Source organism: Crinia signifera, chromosome 5, assembly GCF_055691185.1.
Source record: "Crinia signifera chromosome 5, ASM5569118v1, whole genome shotgun sequence".
Classification (NCBI taxonomy): Eukaryota; Metazoa; Chordata; class Amphibia; order Anura; family Myobatrachidae; genus Crinia; species Crinia signifera.
In genome coordinates this window covers 304,442,953-304,463,451 of record NC_139221.1, presented here as the reverse complement: position 1 = coordinate 304,463,451, position 20,499 = coordinate 304,442,953, and the positions used below count along the sequence as shown (strand labels likewise).

General features: G+C 44.3%; 1 protein-coding gene across 6 annotated transcripts in view; it reads right to left on the bottom strand.

Annotated features, from left to right (window-relative positions):
- Positions 1–1,175: 1,175 nt before the first annotated feature.
- SGCE (sarcoglycan epsilon) overlaps positions 1,176–20,499 on the bottom strand; it is a 74,901-nt gene continuing 55,577 nt past the window's right edge. For 2 of the 6 annotated variants that reach the window (XM_083189441.1, XM_083189436.1), the window contains 5 exons: positions 17,030–17,056; positions 8,051–8,239; positions 6,208–6,257; positions 2,941–2,975; positions 1,176–2,013 (listed from right to left, as the gene is read on the bottom strand). In XM_083189441.1, the coding sequence (XP_083045567.1) occupies positions 1,963–2,013; positions 2,941–2,975; positions 6,208–6,257; positions 8,051–8,239; positions 17,030–17,056 (352 nt within the window). In that variant the 3' untranslated portion in view covers positions 1,176–1,962. The remainder of the gene's footprint in view (positions 2,014–2,940; positions 2,976–6,207; positions 6,258–8,050; positions 8,240–17,029; positions 17,057–20,499) is intronic. The other 4 variants (XM_083189437.1, XM_083189440.1, XM_083189439.1 and 1 more) reach the window with 4 other exon arrangements.

The window sequence follows — 20,499 nt, the reverse complement described above, 5'->3', positions numbered from 1 at the left end:
TGCCATAAGGGGGGGTGCTGTGGGCACAGCTGTCCCCGGCCTCTCTGACAGAGAGGAAAGGGCCCCGGGCCAATCATTCTGCCCACCACACCCCCTGACTGCCTCCCCTGAGCTGCCCCCACCGAAATCCACTGCTCTCGGAGCGCACCGTCTGGTGAGTGAGCCAATCAGAGCTCGTGGGTCAACACCGTTAGGTCGACATGAGGATAGGTCAACATGGGTCAAGGTCGACATGGGTTTAGGTCGACAGGTGGTCATTAGGTCAACACAAGCATTAGGTTGACAGTGTCTAGGTCGACATGGGGTTTTTCACTGTTTTTTGAACCGACATGTGCCGACAGGCGGTTTTTCATGCCCTACCATCCACTAGGGTGTGGTGGAAGAATAAAATAAAACAGTGTGCCGAGCGCAGCGAACCAAGTGTCGACATTCGAGTAAAAAAACTGTGAAAACCTCATGTCAACCTTTTGACTGTCGACCTAATGCTTGTGTCGACCTAGAACCCTGTCGACCTTTCCCTATATCGACCTAATGCTTGTCAACCAACATACTGTAGCCCAAACAATCCCAACCCATCCCAGAATCCCCCATTCTGTTGCTAAGGCCCAATAATCTGCTTTTACTAGAAAATATTTAATTATTTTCATTCTTTTGGATTCAAAATGGTAAATGTTTGAAACCTGCTTCAAAAAACAGGTGGAGAATTTGCACATAGCAACCCATCCGCTTCTCCTATTTATCTAGAACATTAAATAGAATGATTGGTAGACTCTGGTTGCTAAGGGCAACTACCCCACATGTTCTTCCTAGAAGGTTTGATACTGTACTGTACATCTGTCTCATTATAAGAACACTACTCCAGTGCTGCATCTATAATGGGTGCAAAGTGTACACGGGCCCTTGGCACCAGATGGGGGCCCACACTGCACACCCTGCATCCATTGTTGCGTCTCGGCTGCCTCTCTCCCCAGCGCGGCACACGGTGCTACAAAGTGGGCACACCAGCACTTCACACTTCTCTGAGCATTCACCGGCACTTCACACTTCTCTGAGCATTCACCGGCACTTCACACTTCTCTGAGCATTCACCGGCACTTCACACTTCTCTGAGCATTCACCGGCACTTCACACTTCTCTGAGCATTCACCAGGACATTCTGAGACAGACTTTAAATGTGAACCTTTCATCCTGGTTATTTAATTATGCCTGAAAAATAAATGTAGACTGGAAGCAACTGTATATAAATATAAACAGATAAAGGAAAACTGACGGCAGATAAGATACACTTGTCCCAGCTCGTCTCGGTACCCGGTCGGTAGGTTGAAAGTCAATAGGTCGACCACAATTGGTGGACATATGAAAAAAAGGTCAACATGGTCTAGTCCACGGGTGGCCAAACCGGTCCACGAGATCTACCAACGGTCCACATTTTCCAGGTTACCTAGATCCACAGGTTGCCTGACACACATAAACTGTTGGTAGATCTTGCGGACAGGTTTGGCCACCCCTGGTCTAGGTCAACACAAGCCTCTACCACCTCTGATGGGAGGCTATTCCACTCTAGAAACAAATTATATATATATTTTGTAGTGTACACCGGTAATTTCTAGATTTCTGGATGAATTTGGATTTAATGATTCCTACATACAATATTTTAGCTTTTATTTTGTTGCCTTCTGTTATCTGCATACACTTATCCATCCAGAGTGGTAAATCCTTGGTAGGAATCCAAATAATCCAGCAATATTAATAAATTGTCCACTGATCCAACATGTACAGATATTAGTTACTCTTAGCGAGTTTGAAAATGTCATAAAAAATCCCCCAGATTTAAATGAAACCAATCTGCAGAGTGACGTAACATAATGCAGTTAGACACGTTCCGTGGGCCATGCTGGTTCCATCTTTGTTCCAAAGCTGCAAAGTTTGTAGAAAAATATTGCCTGTGACTTGGCGCGTGTGTTATAAATTCATGGCTTCTGTCAGTTTCCGCTCCTCAGGTATACCATTGACCTGCGAAGAAGATTCAATCGTTACTTTTCACAAAGCAAAATGCTTATGCAAGAGAAATAATATTAACATTTACTAATCCAGAGTAGGAGTATTAAAAGGTCAGATTAGACCAGGCATGTCCAAACTGTGGCCCTCCAGCTGTTGTGAAACTACACATCCCAGCATGCCTTGCCATAGTTTTAGCATTCCCTTATAGCAAAACTGTGGCAAGGCATGATGGGACTTGTAGTTTCACCACAGCTGGAGGGCCATCGTTTGGACATGCCTAGAGTAGGCCAATTTGCCTATATAGTCGACTGACTGCTGCAGTGATGCTAAAAGGTCTGAAAACCACCATCAACCGGATGCATTAATATATTAATCTGCGGTATCCAGTGTAGGACTGAAGTATGATGGGCCCATCTGGGAATTCAGCGTTATGGGCCCAAGCTTAAGGGGTGTGGCCAGCCAAGACCGATGGACTTGGCCAAACACTAGAGAGGACATAGACTGGAGAAAGAACAGGGGCCTTTTATACAGGAATGGGCAATGGTCTGTCAGGATCAGTAGGGCTAATCTCAGGGCTGCCTACTTTCTGGCTGCCCTCGACCAGGAGATAGCAGCCAGTTCCTTGAGGTGGGATGGAGACAGAGCTACAGAGGAATGTCACGCTTTGGGGGCGTGGTCAGCACAAATGCCATGTTACAGGCTGTGTTTGCAAAATGAGTTAGGAACATATTGGTTTGTACTTTATCACTCTCCAAGGCTGATACAACTCCCCACAAAAGTTAAACGGCATGTAATATAGGACAGATTTCCGCCAGATTCTGGATAAAACTGTGTAGAGTACCTGTGTATCGTTTGTTTCAGGATTGATATACCCCTAACACAACACCCCTTATGCCAATCCTTAAGCACTTTGCATTACAGAATACATTTTATACTCACCTCAAATCTTTGAAAGGTTGTCATGCGAAACTCTCCTTTAGATCCCGAAAGCAACAATAAAGAGGAAGAACAATGAAATCCCCAAATACTCTTTTAATCTACAGTATTCTAAAGCAGCACTTAGCATTAGGCTTACGGCATCTGCTTCTGCCCATTCTAGATAAAGTTGTATAGAATTGTTGTACAGTTACATACAGAACCCATAGGGTGGTCCTCTGTTCCCATCCCGCACCAGCAGTGCATGTGTTGCGGCTACAGGAGTATAGATCAGCATCCCAACAGGCTGATCATATATCCACCGTAACTCCTGTGAGCAGAACCGCTACATGTACTGGGGGAGGATAAGGAACGTTTAGCACAGGCATGTCCAAACTATGGCTCTCCAGCTGTTGTGAAACTACAAGTCCCATCATGCCTTGCCACAGTTTTGCTATTAGGGACAGCAAGGCATGCTGGGATGTGTAGTTTCAAAACAGCTGGAGGGCCACAGTTTGGACATGCCTGGTTTAGCAGCTACTGGTGCACGGTATATAAAACAGATTATTCACACACATTTGCAAATACACGCACACACACACACATACACACCCACCCGCACACACACAATACTTTGAAGGAGAAATGAATAATATTGGAACATTTATTTTTATTTTTCTAATGTCGTTTTAATATTGAGGTTACTAAATAAATCTAACTATTTACAATAATTGCTGGTGAGGTCTCATCTACATGGACACTTTGAAGCAGCTGCTCTACTAACGTGAATTTCAATTAAAATAAATTTCAATGTTTTAGCTACAGTAGTTTATGGTAATATCAATATCTGTTGATAACTTAGGTATCGCCAATATCTGTTGATAACTTAATACTGCTTTCACATTGCAGAAATGGGTAATGACACGGTATTCTTAAATGGGACTTTAAAACGGGTCTGAGCCTTGAGACCTTTCACATTGCAGGTGAAAACCGTTTTAAAAATCATTTAATACCATTCAAACATTCAACCCGTTTAACCCCCAAGGGACACGTTTCAAGCCATTGAAATAGAGCTGTTCAAACTGCCCAAAAAACGGCTTTAAAACGTGTAGGACTCTGCTTTTTAACCGTGTTGAAATACCGGTTAACTTTAACCGGTAAATCAATTCTGGCACCTTCACACTGCAGCCTTAAACGTTTTAAAATGGAAAAAAAACGGCAATATACCGTTTTAAAAGTGCGATGTGAAAGGGGTATTAGGTATCTCCAGTTATTCTTTATTTATCTTTAGATTTGTATACCTTTTTATATTTTAACATAATTACACTTTAAACTCCATTATTATATCGGAGTGCGCTAAACTCGTTAATGGAACACCACCCAACGACTTCATCAGGGGCATAGCAAAATGAGGATCTTATACTTAGATCTGGACATCAAAGAGAAAATTCTTTATGGTACACAGGGGCTAAAGTGAGGTGGAACATTTTGACCTCCACTTTGGCCCTGGACAGTAATTTTCACAGAAAAGCATTCTAATTTGCAGGGGGGATGCCAAAACCCTACCACTGGCCCTGTCTCTGCCTAATGGGGTGGAGGGGAGTAATTAGGTGGCATAGAGAAATGAGTTCCCCCACCTCTGCATGACCACTTTAAGCCCTGATGGTACATATAATAAAATCACGTTAAGCTGGTAAGGTGAAACAAAAAAGGTAAGGCCTAGTTTATAGGGGCCACAGTAAAATCTTGCGTCTTAGTAATGGGGCAACGATCACAATGGGAAACCCAGAGCCACAATACAGTCTACAGCAGCCTTTCCATCCACAAATATATATATTTCGAAAGCTTGATGTAACAAATACAATTAGTTTCTTTCGTTTTCTTCATAAAATGCTTCTGGAGTGCCATTTATTGCTGCAATGGGTAAGATATTTTTCATGGGCACCGGAGCTGGTTGTACATTTATTCCTTGAGTGCCGGCTGATTTGGAGACATATATATATGCATACAGACTGAGCGGCTTTCCCCCTGCCCGGCGCTGACGGAGGGAGGAGGACGGCGTTGCATAGCGGAGCGCTATGCAAAGCCATCCTGAAAGCCGCTCATCTGCTGGTATAACCAGCAGATGAACGGCTTTCCCGGCAATGTTGCGGGGGAGTGCGCAGCAGCGCTCATCGTCTGGGCCATACACTGGGCGGCTTTGAGCTGAAAGCCGCGCCAACCTGCTGTTTTGAGTGACTTTCAGCTCAAAGTCGCCCAGTGTGTATGGGCCTTTAGAGACGTACTACATGTATGATACTGTACGTTCTTTTTCTACACATAGAGGTTCTCTATAAAAATTATTTTAAGGAAAAACGGTGTAAAAAAGGTCATTTTTTTCATAAATAACATAGAAAAGTAACTTTTTAAATATATAATACTAAGTTACTGTCATGCATAGAGTTATGTACAAATTTATTTTTATTATACAAAAAGTGCACAAAATTTTTTATTATAAAAATAGTTTATTGTGGTTTACTATACATTCCATAAATGCTAAAGGTTTTCTTTACCCATTAAAAAAAAAATGAATTACGTAGTTTTCAAGATAAAATAAATCTAATTTAATGTTGGTTTAATATTAAACAGACTTGGTAGGAATTTTCTAGAATATGGGGCAGGGTAGAATAAAGTACGAGTTCAGCAGATGTGCGGATGCCGGGAAAACTAAATAAAAAAAAAAAGAAAGTGGCAATTGCTCTCAATGCAAAACCATGCCTTGTAAATGATCTCCCCTTAAAAAAAAAGTCACCTGCTCATTACCAGGCGATTCCTCCTGTCTGCCCCATTAAAATTATGCCTCCCAAAGCGGCCACCAGACTCCTCTAGCATCCATAATAACTATCTACTATGAGGCAGTGGCCATTTTGGGAGAGACATTTTCAGTGGAGACAGGCGTGACAGGAACGCTGATGAGCATATTGTCTGTGGTCCAGGCAGTGGAAGCAATAACCCCCATAGACCCCAAACGCCCACAAGCCAGTCAGTGTCTCCAAGCCACTACTGGCCCATGGGTGTTCTGTCTTCTGTCTCTTCTTATACACTGCATTCATTACGTTATAACAGAAATGGGTTATCTGTGCTTCTTCAACTGGTCTGGAACTAAAAATCTCAGTATTCTGGGAGTCTTAGTTCCACTACAGAAGGAGAATTTAGAAATTGTCTACTCCTGGATATTAGCAATTCTGGTATATGAGATCCTAATAGTTATAATTCCTGAAACCAAAACTTTCCCGTGATTGGCCTACTAACCTGCATTTTGCTGCTGATGTTGCGGTATCGGAGTCTGATGTGGCAAAGTCCTTGGAAAGACGAGATAGGTGAAAAAAATATCAGTTATCAATGATTTGTTCCCGCCGCTGCCGACATCTTTTCTAGAGTAAATTGATCCCAAAGTAATTATCTGGTTGTGACAATGACAATAGTACAGTAATTACCAAACAATATGTGTATATGTCAATCACCGCTCCTTGTATGACCACCTTCAGCAATACTCACAAAGAATGTACTAGAAACTCAAATACGGAGACCTACCTAGAAGTTGTATAGTTATTGCCTACAATCCAAGGGTGCCAGGTATTGTACTTCTTGGTTTCCAGCTCACCTAGAACTTATTGTTCCCTGGAGTGAGGCACTTGATCAGGGTGCTTACGGTTCTCCATCCCATCCTACCTAGAACTTATTATTGTCTACCGTCACTGAGGCATTTTCTCCGGGCGCAGGTATTTGTTCATCTTCAGCTTGCCTAGAACTTCTTCCTTAGAAAACATGCCCTGCAGATACGTACTTTATACATACACATCTCTGGCCATGCGACATCAGGGAGACACCTACAGTACAGTACTGTACCATTTCTAGTTAACATGAATTTACCATTTGTGCAGAAAAGTAGCACGGTAGCAAAAATAACACTTTCTACCAATTTAGAAATAGAACTAATAACAATGTTTAACAGAGTATAAGATGTGTTTGCATTGGCACGGGGTATTGGCATAGGGTATTTTGTAGAATATACCAAAATCTATGATTATGCAGCCTGCCACTTTACCAAGAACTATGGACACTCTCCCTCTGTTCAACTGTTTCATGGATATTGAGCGCGCACAATCGCTAAGTCCATTGGAACCAAATTTCAAATTTGAACTGAATTCAGTTAGTTCTGTACCCTGGAGAGACCACTTCTACAATGTAGGACATGTTTGCAGTTGGTGGGGTGTGTCCATGGCAAATTAAAATCAGAGAAATAAAATAAGCGGCAGATTTTACCTATACGGGGGTGTGGGACTGCCACCCCCATGCTATTACTGCCACTTCCATGCTATCAGCAGCAGCCCTATGTGAATCTATGGTCTGCAGCTTATGCAGTCCCTAGAACCTTATTCTTTTTTACAGCCGTCAATCACCGGGACGGCAGGGAGCCAGATGGAGATGACCTTACAGGTATGAAACCGCTGCTGTAGCCGGCCATGATTTGGTCTGAATTACCCCCATTGTGGCTGATGTCACTTTGAAGGCGCGTTACTTTGCGTAACATATTTTACATCTTAACATTGGAGGTGCCGAGCATTTTTTAGTAAAAAAAAAAAAAAAGGTTTGTTGATGGGCATCCAAGGAACCTTTCACCTCTGTGCGCATTTGACATTAGTTAATGACAGAGGGGCATATCACATTGATGGCGTGATATATAAACCTATAACCATACTTGCCTACTTTCATTTTCACCTCTCCGGGAGAAGCCCGGAGAGGCAACACATCAGGGGGCGGGAGCAAGGCTGACATCACTTGGCCCCGCCCCCTCATGACGGAAAACTCCGTGATTCACGGGTCGCGAAGAGGGGGCAGGGCTTAAATGACGCAAAATGCTGCAACCGCATCATTTAAGCCCTGCCCCCTCCCCACGGACGCGCAATTTCAGGTAATTACACCAGCGGGCAAGGGGGGATTGGGGGCAATTAGCAGAATGCGGGAGACTTGCCCACCTTCCCGGGAGGCCGGGAGGCGGACCCGATTTCCGGGAGGCTCCCGGCCATTCCGGGAGGGAAGGCAAGCCTGCCTATAACTGACTGTGAAGAACTGTTAGGGCGCAGATACTCACTGATGGGTTTGCATGAGGGGCATGTTGGTGTTATCGTAGGTGTCCGTATGGAGCGGCGGAACCATCTCGCCAGTCACTGGGTGGAAAACCGGGAGCGTTGAAAGAGGCCAGGCGATCTCTCTGTTCTTAGACATGTCACGCAGCTCCTTCGTAGATTTCTGGATAGCACTGTGGTGAACAAGTTGGATGCTGTATTAAAAAGATAAGTTACAATATTACGTCCAGTTCTATATCTACAAATAGTAGTCTGGAATAATAGAACCCACAAGCTTACAATATAATAATAAGAAGCCTCTGTGATCATATAAGGGGAGGTTTATCAAAGCTTGGAGAAAGCTAAAACGGAGAGAGAGAGAGAGAGAGAGAGAGAGAGAGAGAGAGAGAGAGAGAGAGAGAGAGAGAGAGAGAGACAGACAGAGAGAAAGTACTGATCAATCAGCTCATACTTACCTACTTTTGAAAACTAGTTTCAGGGAGATTATATATGGTAATAGAATTTTACACATTGCCCCATTGAGGGTGCGTGTCATTCTCCACCCAAAGGGCGTGTCTAGTTCCATATATGGAGAGATTGTGAAAAGAGATTGTGAACGTGGCACCTGGAAGCGTGGGTGTGTACTGCTACATCTGAGAGAAATCTTTTAAAATGACTTATATCCAAATGTAGGTGAGCCCCAAAGCAGTTAGTAGGAGCTACTATACTTGGTAAAGTGCTGGGAAATGGCGCTGATGATTCAATGTAAATGTATCTGTCTCTCATTTCTTTTTCCCAAAAAAATGTAACAGTGTAATGTGGGCTAGGTGACATGAGGGAGATTGGTGGACTAATGAGGGAGAGAGGGAGATTGCTGCTATTTCAGGGAGTCTCCTGCAGAATGCAGGAGGATAGGCAACTATGAATCAGCTACGAACTGACACGTGTTTGAAAAATCAGAGTTAGAAGTTGATTGGTTGATACTTTAGGGTAGCTGTATGAAGCAGTGATAATCGAGAAGTGAGCCAGAGGAGAAGTGGCCAATGGCAACCAATCAGCTGCTCTGTATAATTGTATATTATGCAAATTATCGATGTTACGTCAGTGCTGATTGGTTGACATGGGCCACTTCTCCTCTGGCTCACTACTCCCTTATCACTGCTTCATACATCTACCCCATTATCTCTCTCCAAGCTGTAATATATCTCCTCCATAGAGAGAGAGAGGTACTGTACAACACTGGGGGCATTGTGTTTTCACATTGAACAGACACTGACCGCTGGCACACTTATAATATGCATGTGAAAAGAATTTTATTTCTTATATTATTTCCAAATTAACACTATTACATCAATATTCACTGTTAATACCAGTATGCAGCCGTTAGGTCCACATGCAGAAAATCGACACATGAAAAAGGTCGACATCCATTAGGTTATGGATTATGTCTGGATTACTGTACATAACAATATAGAATGTGCAACGACATTTTATAAGGGTATGGGTCATTGGGTCAACATGCATTGGGTTGACCACTGAAGATCGACACCTGAAATAGGTTGACACAAGCATTAGGCCGACAGTCAAAGGGTCGTCATAAGCTTTTTTCACGTTTTTGTCCCGAACGTTTAAGTGTACCGCGTCCCCTCGCATGGCTCGCTGCTCTCGCCATGCTTCAGGCACAGCGCCTCACTGAGCATGTGACATTGTTTTATTCTCCCACCATAGTGTATGGTAGGGCATGAAATACCGCCTGTCGGCACATGCCGGCTCAAAAAAATATGAAAAACTCATGTCAACATTTTGACTGTTGTCCTTCCCATTGTCAACCTAATGCTTTTATCGACCTTCCGACCCTGTCAATCTTACCCGTGTCGACCAAATTACCATATCCCTTTTATAATATGCTGACTCGAGTAGTTGTGCAGAACCCAAGCACAGCTGCAGAAAGTGTCAGAGTAGATGGATCCCGCAGTGGAACTGAGTGCTGCATTCATTCAGTGCCAGAGCAGCAGAGGGAGAACACCGCACTAACGGGACAGTAGTAGATGAGAAGGTCACTCATCCGCTAGGGCTGCTGTAAGCCACACAAAGCATGCTGCACCTCCAACCGAGAAAGCTGCCAACCTTGCAGACAAAAGCTGCAGGTCTCGTTCAAAGAGCTGCCAATCTACAGGAAGAGATTGCTACACCTAGGTGCCGGACTAATAGATAGAACTTCCAATCTCCTAAGGATAACTGTAATGCTAGTTACATATCCCAGGGATGTGACGCAGAAGGGCATGCAGCAAAGGCGGCGGTGCAAACATCGGATCCATACACGATAATCAGCCCTGGGTGCTGCACCAATCAATGAGGTGTGGACCTAGCATTACGCACTGCGAGAAAATCAAACCGGCCAGTCAGGCGTCGGCTGATGGGTCTGATTATTGCACAGTGGGCCTGATTCAGACCCGCTCACTAAGCAGATCATTCTGGTATGACTTTTATCTGTTCTGGAGATGGCAGAAAAGGGCGCGGGCGCTGACGTCATTGCTATGAGCCTACAAACATTGCTTACACATATTTTCCATTGAACTTATCTGTGCCCACATCCAAGGGACAGATATCCTGATTCAGATTCTTTCGCACAGCACATTAGGTTTGCTAATAGACAAAACAGTGCTGCACTGCAGGTGGGGCAGATGAAACCTTTGCAGAGAGAGAGTTAGAGTTGGGGTGGAGTCATTTTGTTTCTGTGCAGGGTAAATACTGGCTGCTTTATTCTTAAACTGCAGTATAGATATCAGTTTGAAGTACAACCCCCACCCAAATCTAATTCTCTCTGCACATGTTACATCTGCCCCACCTGCAGTGCACATGGTTTTGTCCATTAGCAGACCAAGGGCCTTATTCTGGTTCACTTGCTCTCCTGCCGGTTCGCATGGGAGATCAATGTATTTTTGTCTGCGTGTGCGCATTTCTGCACATGTGCAGCTGCATGGTGCAAGCGGTGACGGGCTGCGCCCATGGGGATGCTCAGCGTTTCATGGGCATTCCATTGCAAACGCTGGGTGTTCCCATGCAAATGGTGCCATGACGCGGGTGCCGGGGGCGGGCAGTTGACGTCACCGAATGTGCTTTGTGAATGAACCTGAATCACCCCCCCCCCTCCCCCCCAGTATTCCTTGCTGTACAATAAATGTCCCTTTGCTCTTCCTCAATATTATTACCCATCAGAGCGGCTTCTGTTTTCAGTATTGATATTAAGGGGGGTATTCAATGTTCGGGTCACGGCAGACGAGCTTGCTCGCCTGCCGTGACCCAGTCCCGTTCTCGGTCAGCTCGACCGAGAACATGCAGGCGGGATTCAATGTCCCGCCTGCAGCGGGGCGAGAAGGGGGTGTGGCCGCGAGTTGCGGCCGGGAAGTGACGAGCTGCAGCCGGCAGCTCATCACTTCCCTGCTGTTCTCGGCAGAACGAGCCCGACAGCTAGAGATGTCGGGCTCGTTCTGACAGGAAACCCTGTTCAATGCTGTCGGGCAAGACAGCATTGAATAGGGCCCGTCGAGCATCTCCCCCACGGGAGATGCTCGACGGCGATTGAATCTCCCCCTAAGCTGTAATTCCATCTACCTACTGGTGGTTTATACCGTGGTGCAAAGTTCTATCGATTCAATCTCAGTTCAGCTTTTCCTATGCTGTTTCACCTTGAATGTGTAAGTTCCGCATTTTGCCTACGTTGTAGTATTTCAATACAGCTGGGACGACAATAAATTAATTCTGCACTGCGGCATGCCCGATAAAGCACAACAATAATAGGGGAAGTTCCACATGTAACGCATAAAATTATTCTGACCAAAAAAGTGCACAAAATTCCATACACAAATGTAAAATTTGCCTACAGTATTCCATGGAATCGTTTCAAAATGGCCGTCATCCATAGATGGAGGAATGTGATTGGTTAGCCACAGCTATCCAATGTCAAATCATTTTTCTGTTTTCACTGCAGCCAGTAATAGAACTGGGATATAACTTTGTATAAGGATAGAGTGATATCCTAAGCATGTGACAGCCTACAATCAGCTGCCCTCCTCATCATGACCGCCGCATTGCCCACAATTGCATCCATAACTCCATCTTGATGCACCTACATATTGCACTAAGTTCTGTATAAATCCCTTGCAAACAAATGTTATCACACTTTTATATTAAGACAAAGCAAAATGTTAAATTAATAACAGAGACAAACATAAAACTACTTGTAAGAACTTCTAAACCAGTTATCCAATAGTTAAACTATGGCTCTTAGCTAAGCACGATGAGGGCAGCCATTTGGGAGGGCTGAACCAATTATTAGTTAGGAATCATTTTTAATATTGTTGATTTGTAAGGCACCACAGCGCTCCACAGCGCCACACAGTGGAGAAAATTGAAAATATATATAAACAGAGACACAATGGGGGAAATTTAAGATAGGAGTTTTATTTCACATGGGATGTTGCTATGGGCAATCAATCAGATACTGGGCCAGCGCCACCACTAGGCAGCTCTAGGCATTTGCCTAGGGCGCCGGCACCTGGAGGGTGTCAGCTCGACCCTCACCCCCAGCGAACTGTGTAAAAAAAATTGCTGCCCCGGCGTCCCTGCAGTGCTGGGGTGGTCAGGGGTGTCCGTGCCGTAGGGGTACCTGCGGCGCCGTCATGTGTATAAAGCTGGCTGCGGCCGGTGGGATCCCTGTAGTGAATAGCAAATAACTAGCGCTATGCGCGCGGCGGTGCGGGAAGCGCTAGTTATTTGCTATTCACTACAGGGACCCCGCCGGCCGCAGCCAGCTTTATACACATGACGGCGCCGCAGGTACCCCTACAGCACGGACACCCCTGACCGCCCCAGCACTGCAGGGACGCCGGGGCAGCAATTTTTTTACACAGGTACCACCCTCCCTCCCCCCGGCACCGGGGCGCCCCCACCCCGACTCGCCTGGGGCGCCCCGGTGTCTTGCACCGGCCCTGATCAGATATTATCTATTATCTTTTAGAAGGTGCTAAATAAATAAAATATGAAAAAAAATGTTTTGAAAAGCCAATCAGCGGCCAGTCTTTCAAAATATTTTTTTAAATTTAGCACCCGCTTCACGCCCCGCTGCCCGGCAAATGCTGCTACCAGCTCCGCACCGCTATTAGCTTCCCGGTATCCGCAGCTATCAGCTGCACGGACCCCGCTGCCTGCCCCCCGCCGTTGCCAGCCCCTGCACATACTGTAGGTGTGTGCCAGCAGTGCTTCTTCACTGGCACACATCTACGGATCGGACCCAACACATCGTCAGTGCTAAAAAGCACCTGTGATGTGCCAGTGATGGGTCCGATCCGATTGATTGAACCTGCAGCAAGGACCGCTCATCAGGTCGGACTGGATGTCAAACACATCCGATTCAGGCCGAGACGTTAGGATCGGGTGAAATCGGCCCAAATTGGATAAGTGTATGGGCACTTTTAGGTCTTTTTCAAATTCAATTAACATAATTCACCATGGGGTACGGTAATTAGGAATATCAGGGAAAATACATATCAGACAATTATTACTCTTTCAAAAAAAGGACTCTGTATTGCTGTTATGCCAGCTGCATACGTTATTCCCTGCGCATGCCTGGCATGGTCATCATGTGGAGGTAGCAGTGTCATTACGTAGCATGTACACCTGTCTATTCCAAACGGGGCCATCTTAACGTATGGGCTCAATGGGCAGCTGCACAAGGGCCCCCAATTCTAGAGGCTTTTGAGCCAGGGCAGATTGGGTTGTGGGCATCTGACTCCTGAGCTTCTGGGGAAGCAGTAGAGAAAGCTGCCTGGTCACAATGATTGTGAATCACACACAAACAGAGCGACCAGGCAGCATTCTCTTCCTGCTTCCCTGTCTGCTGACAGTAAATAGCTATCAGCATGCTGATTGGTGAATGTCTGGAGCTATCCACCAATCAGAGTTCAGCATTCTCTAGCTGCCTCTCAGCTGCAGCCAAACAGTGAATGGCTGTCAGCATGCTCATTGGTGGATAGCTGACAGTCATTCACGTATAGAAACAAGTGGAGAAATGGCACGGGACCACAGGAGGGGCGTTTTATGTTTTGATTTTTTACATTTTGCCTGTGAACGGGTGTGGAGGGGCCCCAAATGCATTGCTTTGTCTGGGTCCTTCAATGCTGTTAAGACAGCCCTGATTCCAGATGGGAAATCAAGACAATTTAGGACTTAGTCGTTAGCCAGACCTGCACTTAACCGTTCAGGCAGTCTTAATGACATCATTTCTTTTTAGGACTGCTAAGATAATAGGGGATGTATTGGTTACGCCTCTTATTTTAAAGTCAATGTAATAATTGACTGCCGTATGATATTTATTTAATTCAGATATATATTATAAAATTAGTAATAATTATTATTATTATTCTTTTTTAAGCCCCTGGATAACAAAATATAATTTTCTTCACTTTATTTTCTATGATATTTGCCCTAATAATAATGATAATTTATCAGCTTATTATGACAATTATGTCATAATAATTATATCAGCTGTGAACCTACAGAAAGGAACCCAGGGGGCATAATTTAATTTTAGATGACTTCTTACTTTTCTTTTAAGTAGTATACAAATATTTTCCAGCTCAGTATTTTACTATATGAGGATGGTGAAAATCCACAGGAAGTGTTTGTTGTACAGGAAGTGCCTCTGCAGCCATCGTTTAGCATCACTGCAGCTACTAAAGACACACTTCTGCAGCTCTACAGAATCCTGTGGTGATTTTCCCCACTTTCAGAATACCCTTCCAAAATTCTTCATTTTAACGATGTAACAGTTCTTCAAAGAGTTTCATATGGGGGTATTAAATTTCAATGATTCACTTTAAAACGCTTACAGAAAAAAAACTATTTTGGTTTGACAGCTCTGCCCATCATCTGAAGGCAGTTGTCCAAATGATCTTCACAGGCTGTTGAGATTAAATTAACCAACAGCCTCAACTGATTTTTAGAACTGTCCAATCTTTTAATTTAATAAAACATTCAGAATGTAGAGATGACATTTACACACAAGGATTAGACTTTGGGTTAAAACAATTCTCTTCAATAAAGCAAGTTATCTATAAACTAATTTGATCTCTTGTGATATTGTTCTATTTAATTGGCTGATACATTGCATAGTCACGGAAACATACCTAGCTTCTGTGAATTCAGTTCTACACTTTTCTTTAGATAATTAGTATATTTGAAGAACAGTTATATGTATGTATACTGTTGATTATTATAGAGGCAAAAAGTTATTTAGAGAAAAAAAATCCACCCAATGAAATAGTTTAGTAAGCCCACATCATATAACACTTCCAAGTTAAAAAAAAAAAAAACGTTTTCTGCTGATATTCTAGTACAAGTTGAGTATCCCTTATCCGAAATGCTAGGGACCACTAGAATTTCGGAAGAGGTTTTTTTCAGTTTTTAAAATTTTATTTTTTAACATATTTACCTGATCCCCTGTTGGCTCCCCGATGGTCCCCCAATATCCACGGTGTCCCCCAGCAACCACGGTGGCCTTCAGGATCCTCGTCAGCAGTTCCTGGATGCATTGCGTGAGTGCACAGATGCACCGTGACGTCACCAGCATGCCCGCGCACTCGCGCAATGCACCACAAAGACTGGAGATGCCGCTGAAGAGGATCCTGCAGCCCGCCTTGGACACCAGGGGTATGAAAAATGGGTCAGGGGAAGAAAAAAAAACAGAATATTCTGAACAACCACGGGTTTTGGAATATTTTAGTTTTTGGATATACGGATATGGGATACTCAACCTGTTTCTGCGTCTCACCTTTCTGAATGTTGTATCAAGGCTAGGGATGGGCATCATCCATCGATGGTTGGAAACCATTGATAGTTTTATGATGACGGTAATCAGCCTTGTTATCAATGGGCAGCCATCAATCATATACATCAACGGCCTACATCCATTTGTGGATGGAATTCGCAATCTTTGGTGGTTTGAAATCATTAACCTGTCTGGGGAACTTTGGACAGGGCCCAAATATGTTTCTATTCAAGCTTCTCCAGACTATTATTTACGAGCACAGGTGTCTAGTATGAGTAACGGCCAAATAACAATGATCACGGGTATGGAATAGTCTAGTTGGACAAGCTGGGGACAGAAAGAAACTTGACGAGATCTAAAGAGGATTTCCACTTTATTTAAGAAGTTAATTAAATACCATCTTTCCCAATACTCACATTGGATAGCGTCCATTGATCTTACCCTTCGCCTTCACTGATATATTTAATTTCTCTAAGAGGGAGGTTTATACAATCTTCTAAAGAGAAAACAGGGAGGTTTTTCCCGTAGCAACCAGATTCCATATTTAATTTTAAAGAGTGTATAAGATAAATGATCGCTAGAATATAATTGGCTGATATGTGCAACACCTCCACTTTTTCTTTAGAAGGTTTGAAAAGTCTTCCCTTAAGTCCAACATCCTCACACTACTTCCAGAGAACACTTCTAGAGGAGGAAAGGGTCTACTCTGATAGAACACATGGAAAGCATAAGAGTGGTGGGGTCCCCCTACGGAAATACTGCTATTGCAACAAAAGACGAGTCAGTCAACCTTTTAAATAGAGTGGAGAGTTCCCATTAACCATCAACTGAGTAGAGCTTATATACAAATGAGCAAAAGTCCTAAACTGCATTTCAAATTTCTAAAACTGTCAAGTTCCCAAGATACCTATAAAAAAAACGAAGGCTGCAGAACATTTCTTGGTTTTACCAAAGCAAAGTGAAGAGAAATTACCTATCTGACTGTTTCCATACATTAGCATTGACATCACTATCTTTGTGTTATCACTACGCACCTACTAAACCTACTACTCTTGTAGCAGCATTCGCTAAGAGCTGATGAGTGGATGTTGATGGGGAGCATGAAACACATGAGTGAGGGGTGACCAGCTACGGCGAGGTGAGTATTACATGACAAGATAACAGAGAAGACACTTACTCTGGTGTTTGCATGTTTCTCTTTTCCCTAGAAACAAAACAAAATGTATGAATTAAATAATAGCATTGATATTCACAGCACTTCTTAAGCTACAGGCGAATGATGGATCTACATGAGCCATAAATGCTGCTGTAAGTACTGGAGAGCAACAGTAATGTACATCAGTATTTATCATCATGGCTGGGATGATGATGCTCTACAGGTGACCTAGAGTCATAAAGCTGCTTGGAATGCATGGGTGGATGGATGGATGGATGAAGGAATGCTAGTAGGATTTAAGGCTCTAGGGTGATCCCATATAATAAACTGAAGTATCTCTTCCCTAGCAGATAAATGCATATGCCAATGATCCTGACCATTGGATCGATTTATCACATGTAAATCCGGGGGAGCTGCAGGAGAGCAGGGGGGGGGGGAATGGGGACCAGAGACTGGAGAGCAGGGTCCGGTCCATGGGAGCTGCAGAGGGGGTAGTCAGCTAGCGGCAGGAGAGGTGGCGGGGAGCGGGGTCCGGTCCAACTGCAGGAGGGGTAGTGGGATAACGGGTGGACTGGAGAGGTAGCGGCAGGCGGGGAGCGTGCGGCACGGTGCATAACAGAGAGTACGGTCCGGGTAGCGGCAAGCGGGAGAATAGGAAACATCCTATTCAAAAGACTAGGCGGCCGCTGATTGGCTGGGAGCTCGGCAAATCAGCGACCACCCTGCCCACCCAGTCTTTTGAATAGGATGTTTCCTATTCTCCCGCCGGCTGCTACTCGGACTCTGTTATGCGCCATGCGCTCCCCGCCTGCCGCTACCTCTCCAGTCCACCCGCTAGCCCACTACCCCTCCTGCAGCTGGACCGGACCCCGCTCCCCGCCAGCTCTCCTGCCGCTAGATGACTACCCCCTCTGCATCACCCACGGACCGGACCCTGCTCTCCGGTCCCCACTCCCCCAGACCAGCTCAATGCCGGCTGCACTTAAGATATATCTTATGTGCAGACCGTCCGACATCCAGATCTGATCCGAAGCGCACGGGACCTCGCATCGGATCAGATTGGATGTCACACCCTACGCGATTTGGGCAATTTCACTCGATTTCTCAGCCCGATCCTCCAGAATCGGGTGAAATCGGGCCCAAATCGCGTAGTGTATGGGGGCCTTAAGTCCTGTGGAAGCCCACAAGCACTGGAAATCTTGGGCGCTCATCACAATTATCTTGTAATGGGGCAGATGTATTAAGCCTTAACAAGAGACAAATGCAAGGGTGAAAAAGAGAGATAAACGTCCAGCCAATCATATCCTAAATTACTTTTTTCAAACACAGCCTGTGACATGGCAGTTAGGAGGTGATTGGCTGATAGTAATATACTTTCAAGATCAATTAAAAAATAAATGTAACTCATTGTCACAGGGCCCATTACTAAAGTGCCAAGCAATCAGCTCCTATCATTTTTACGTACACAGCCTTCTAACATGACGATTAGAAGTTGATATGTCTCTCCAATCTTTCATTATTCTCCCACTGAGGGCGATATGTACTAAGCCTTGAAAAGTGATAAAATGGAGAGAGATAAAAAAACAAAACCAACCAATCAGCTGCTAACTGCCATGCTGCAGGCTGTGTTTGAAAAATGTCAGGTAGGAGCTGATTGCTTGGTTGTTTATCACTCTCAGGGTTATTCACTTTTGAAGCTTAGTACATCTGGCTCATAGTCAGAAGCTGACTGGAACTTCATCCCTCCCCACTTTATATCTCTCCAATGTTTGATACATCTCACCAAGGATTAGGGATAGTATCAAGGGTGTAGCTACCATGTACGCATTTTTGGCCACTTAGGGAATCCTATAGATATTGACTTACTCAAGTCCCTAGTTACAAGTTAGATAGGTTGAACTCGATGGACTAACGTATTTTTTCAGCCTTAATTACTATGTTACTATGAGTACCGCTGCTATGGGGCCCAGAGCAGAAAGGGGCCCACCGTCCCAGTCTAATTAACGTGCACATACATGTTTTCACCATTGGGTTGTACATACTGTAGGGGCCCAAACTTTTGCAATTGGGCCTACAAATATCTAGTTGGATAGAATTATATTTAAGTAGCTAGTAGCAGACAACCCAAGTTTTGTCATTAGAAATTGGTCAACCATTTGGAATCCATATTTTGTTTGACTCGTAAGCCTTAACTTGGTAAACCAGGTGTGGATCAATGAAACGACAATGTTGTGGCCAACAGCCATTAGGTTGACACCAAATGGTCAACATGCCTGACAGATACAAAAGGTCGACAAGTTCAAACAGTTGGCATGACAGTGGTGGACAACCAAATTGTCGACATGTGTTTTCTTGGGCATCACATATATTAGCATAGTTTTTGATTCTGGATCATTAACCTCTGTACTGTCCGTCTTGGTTTGAAACATATACGTTCTAGATCCAATGTAGTAGGATTACTAAGGGGCAGGCTATGAAAGCTGACGATCCTCAACTATAAAACGGCAATAGGAATAAATGGTAATCCAGACTAGCACTAAAGGGTACATTTACTATAGCTTCTATAAAGCCCCATAGCAACCAATCAGATTCTGTGTATGATTTCTCTATTGCACCATAGGAAATGATAGACAGAATCTAATTGGTTACTTTGGAGAACATCCCCTCTTTTCATTTTTAGAAACTTTAGTAACTAATATTCAAGTTTTGTAGTTCCCCAAATCTAAATGTGAAAATATTGATAGGAGACGATGGAGATTGATGGAGACGCTTTCAGCCAATCAGGGCTGAGCTATGTGTCTCCATGGAGACAGTTCACCTGTATAAAGCAATGTTATGTATGAATGATTTAACCCTATCAGGCCAGCGTCCAAAGCCCACGGACACTGGTGACAGCCCCGGGCTTCAATCCCAGGATGGGTACCCCTGTCCAAGGCTGACCAGCCACGGTGCTCATGGTATGGCCGGGGGACCTTATGTAAAAAGTGTCCCCCGGCTGTGGCATGACACCGCGGGCTGTTGGAGCCCGGTACTGGTTTCAAAATATGGGGGACCCCCAGATTTTTTTGTCCCCCGTATTTTTAGAACTAGCACCGGTCCAAGAGTCCGGGGCTGGTTTCAGAAATACGGGGGACCCCTACGCTTTTTGTACCCCGTATTTTTGGAACCAGGTCCGACTCAATGAGCTCGGGGCTGGTTATGCTCAGAAGGGGGTACCTCACGCCATTTATTTTCTTTTTTTAAACACAAAATCGCACATTTCCTCAAATTTCCGCACATAATCACACTTTATAGCACTTTTTTGCCCGGAATACGCAGCTCATTAAATATGCGAATTTGCGGCAAAAAATGCGATTTAAAAAAGTGCGATAATGGGCGATTTTGGAAAGTGACTAAAAATCTCTTCCCATTAAATGTCACCCGTAGTATCTCACGAACAGGGCTCTCTTCCCTCAAGTGCTTTTTCTTCACTTACGTAAACCATCTTCTAT